Source organism: Sphaeroforma arctica (genome assembly GCF_001186125.1).
Source record: "Sphaeroforma arctica JP610 unplaced genomic scaffold supercont1.728, whole genome shotgun sequence".
NCBI classification, from domain to species: Eukaryota; class Ichthyosporea; order Ichthyophonida; genus Sphaeroforma; species Sphaeroforma arctica.
Window position 1 is genome coordinate 14378 of NW_014039830.1, and position 3125 is coordinate 17502.

The 3125-nt window shown below is 35.2% G+C and overlaps 1 protein-coding gene across 1 annotated transcript in view; it reads right to left on the reverse strand.

The window, feature by feature from the left end:
• SARC_08276 (hypothetical protein) overlaps positions 1–565 on the reverse strand; it is a 7008-nt gene extending 6443 nt beyond the window's left edge. The window contains exon 1 of the mRNA XM_014297754.1: positions 315–565. Within this exon, the coding sequence (XP_014153229.1) occupies positions 315–447 (133 nt within the window). The 5' untranslated portion in view covers positions 448–565. The remainder of the gene's footprint in view (positions 1–314) is intronic.
• Between the last annotated feature and the right edge of the window lie 2560 nt (positions 566–3125).

Genomic DNA, 3125 nt, shown 5'->3' on the forward strand with positions numbered 1-3125 from the left:
ATATATATATATAAATATATATATATATATATATATATATATATATAGACTATAATATATATATATATATATATATATGTATATATATATATATATATATATATATATAATATAAGCATATATATACACGGATACCTTCCTAAATTATTCTATCGAATCATTATTATTATAGAATCAATTCTGCCTGTGCAGCATAACAATAGATACAACTCCATGGCGCGTTGTATCTGTGCTTGCCAGTTGTTTCTGTACTGTGCAAGTAATATGTTTATCAACGATATCGGTAAATAGAGTACTGAAAGAAATACACATACCGTATTTTTGCAAGTTTTCATGCCCAAGCACATCGATTTCCGAGAAAAATAAAGTTACGACGAACAAATTCAGCTGATCGATCCAATGCGACAAAAGCATCTCGAAGAACGTAGGGTTTTTCCGCTGCAACATTTTTGCAAACAATGCCTGATTTCAATCACTTAGCAGATCAAATATATAAACTATATGTGGCTCTATGTGGTATCAATCTGTCAGTAACCTTCCTAGAATCCGAGTAGGTCTAACGCTTATAACATGTGAATATTATGGCTCTCCTCGAGTAGTTGCAACTTTTTTTACATGTGTGATTTCACATGAATTATAATTTTTATGAGAACACTCGAAATCTCGAATTAATATTCAACTTTTATCAAGAAGCTGCGAGCCCGTTGCGGCGTGCATGGAACAATTTATCCTGTCTCTAGATAGTAGATGACCAATAAAACTCCAGTTTATTTTTTAAATGAAGTTACCATATCGGGCGATACGCAAATAACGGTGTGTGGAAGCCATTTATTGGCTGTCCGAATCCAAAGCCTTCCATTATTTGAATATTAGGTCGAAACGAAAATTTGTTTTTATAAAAAAGGAAAAATTTTCCATTTTCAATCCGCATAGCCGACCGCGTCTGACTCCCGACTCCCGACTCCCAACTCCCGGGTCCCGATAGTGGCCGGTGGCGTCTTTCGGATTTTTAAATTATTTTTTGTTGAAATAGAGATCGGACACAGGATGTCTCACATAATTCTTTCAAATGTATTAAGTACCAGTTTTAAAACGTGTTGTATGACTATATTATAAAAACTCATAAATACTACATATTTCATATTTCCAATTTTCGCTACATATTTTCGTTTTGTAGGTCCTCAGAGCCCCAATTTTCAATTTTGGTCTCATATGTATTACCGAAAATGGCGATTTCACCCGACTTCTTTTATATTTAGGATGTTTTAGCACGAAGAAGCCAAATTGAACAGCAAACTCTGCCGACACATGACCATATGACATTTAAATATGTGCGTAGTCATAAAAATAAATAGCCTGTGTGCAAATCCATAGAGCCAACTGATCACGCGTAAAACTGAATTTTGAGTTCTGAATCCTGACTTCCTGAGACCTCAGTTCTGAACTTTTGGGCTACACCCAGGTCTTAAGAAACGCAAACATATTTTATATAGGTAAACTAAGTTTACAAAAACTAGTTTACTTTTATACAAACAACCACAACCAATATTTTAGATTTAAATATACTGTCTTTTACAGCCTGATGACCCCTGTGTCTATTTATTGTCTAACGCCGTGACATCATTGCAACATGCAAAATTTCCTTTTTATTTAGCATTTATATATGTAAATAGGCGCCCCTACTACTAGGAGGCTAAAAATATTGCAAATTACAGTGAAAAAGTATTTTGTTTTTAAATAAATAAATAAATATATGCATACATGTACAGTAGGCCCGTAGGGCACTCAAATAATTTCTACTTTTTAAAATATGCCACGAACTACGTCACTATTACGTACGATTCAATCTCTATTTGATTCCAACGCTGGACGATCACCCTCAGGAGGCTCAGGTTGATAGTGCTATTTAGATAGATCTCCCGACTCACGTCGTAAATGTTAACTGTCTATGTACACTGCTGTGAATATTTTGGCTAATCGTCACGGTGGCTTCTTTCCTTTCCCATATATTTTTCAAGTTTGCCCTATTGTTCGTCAAGGACGTGCTTGGAAATACAATAATAAGTGAGAATTTATTTACTTACCTAATCCACATGATCTCGCTTTATTGACTGTCAAAAATTGATACGCTTCCTTCACTATGGATGTACAGGTTGTAGTACAGCGCAAGTAAACGTGGACAGTCGTGGTACTAATCGTGGTAGTATCGTGGTATTTAGTATTATGGGAATACTGTCAATACACAAACACATTTTTTTCTTCTTCCAAAATTAAATAAATACTCTTGAGTCTTGAGTCTTGGCGACTTGGCGAGTTGGCGTCTTGGTCCTCTGTCCAGTGTCCACCCTGCGGCCTGCTGTCAATTGTGAATTGTCAAGTGTCAACAGTCAACACCCCAAAGGGCAAAGGCCCCAGCCGCCAGCCGGCACAGCTTCGAGCATTTTTATTTATTTAAAAACAATCAGATGAATGAGATCTAATAAGCAAACTGTTTTTTAACTTTTTTTGCATTTATTTATTTAAATACAATATGTACCGTATTTACATATTTACATATGTATTTAACTCTAAATAATTATGTTATTTATATATAAAAACCCCCAATACAAATGCCATAGACATGCTTTTAAAACTTTTTTTTCCCTGCTGCTGTATTTGGTTTTATTTTTATAAAAATGGAAGGCTATTTATGCTGCTGCAGGCCTGCACTCCCTGCAGTGCTGGTTGCTTCAAAAGAATGCGCCTTACATATCATTAAATGAATGCGATGCTCACGATTGAGCCTTTTTAAAAGATATATCACTTGTTTAGGTCGCAGTATGTCAAATTTGCTTACTGGGCTGTGTTACGGAAGGAATTTGTATAGAATAACCCTAATCAATAATGTAGGGCCGCGATCGAACGGGGTGCGCCGGTGGTATTCAACGAATAGAAGGACGATTTGGACCGAAACCACGCCCACAGAGGTACATATAAGCTATATAAGATTATTTGTTGGCTATCTCTTTTAAAACAAAATCCGTTGCGCGTGCACGATTTGAAAATTACAGGTATTGTTTATGACAATATACGAGAAGTTTAATAAATATATAATTGTATCTATCTATAAAGCACTATAAGTAATA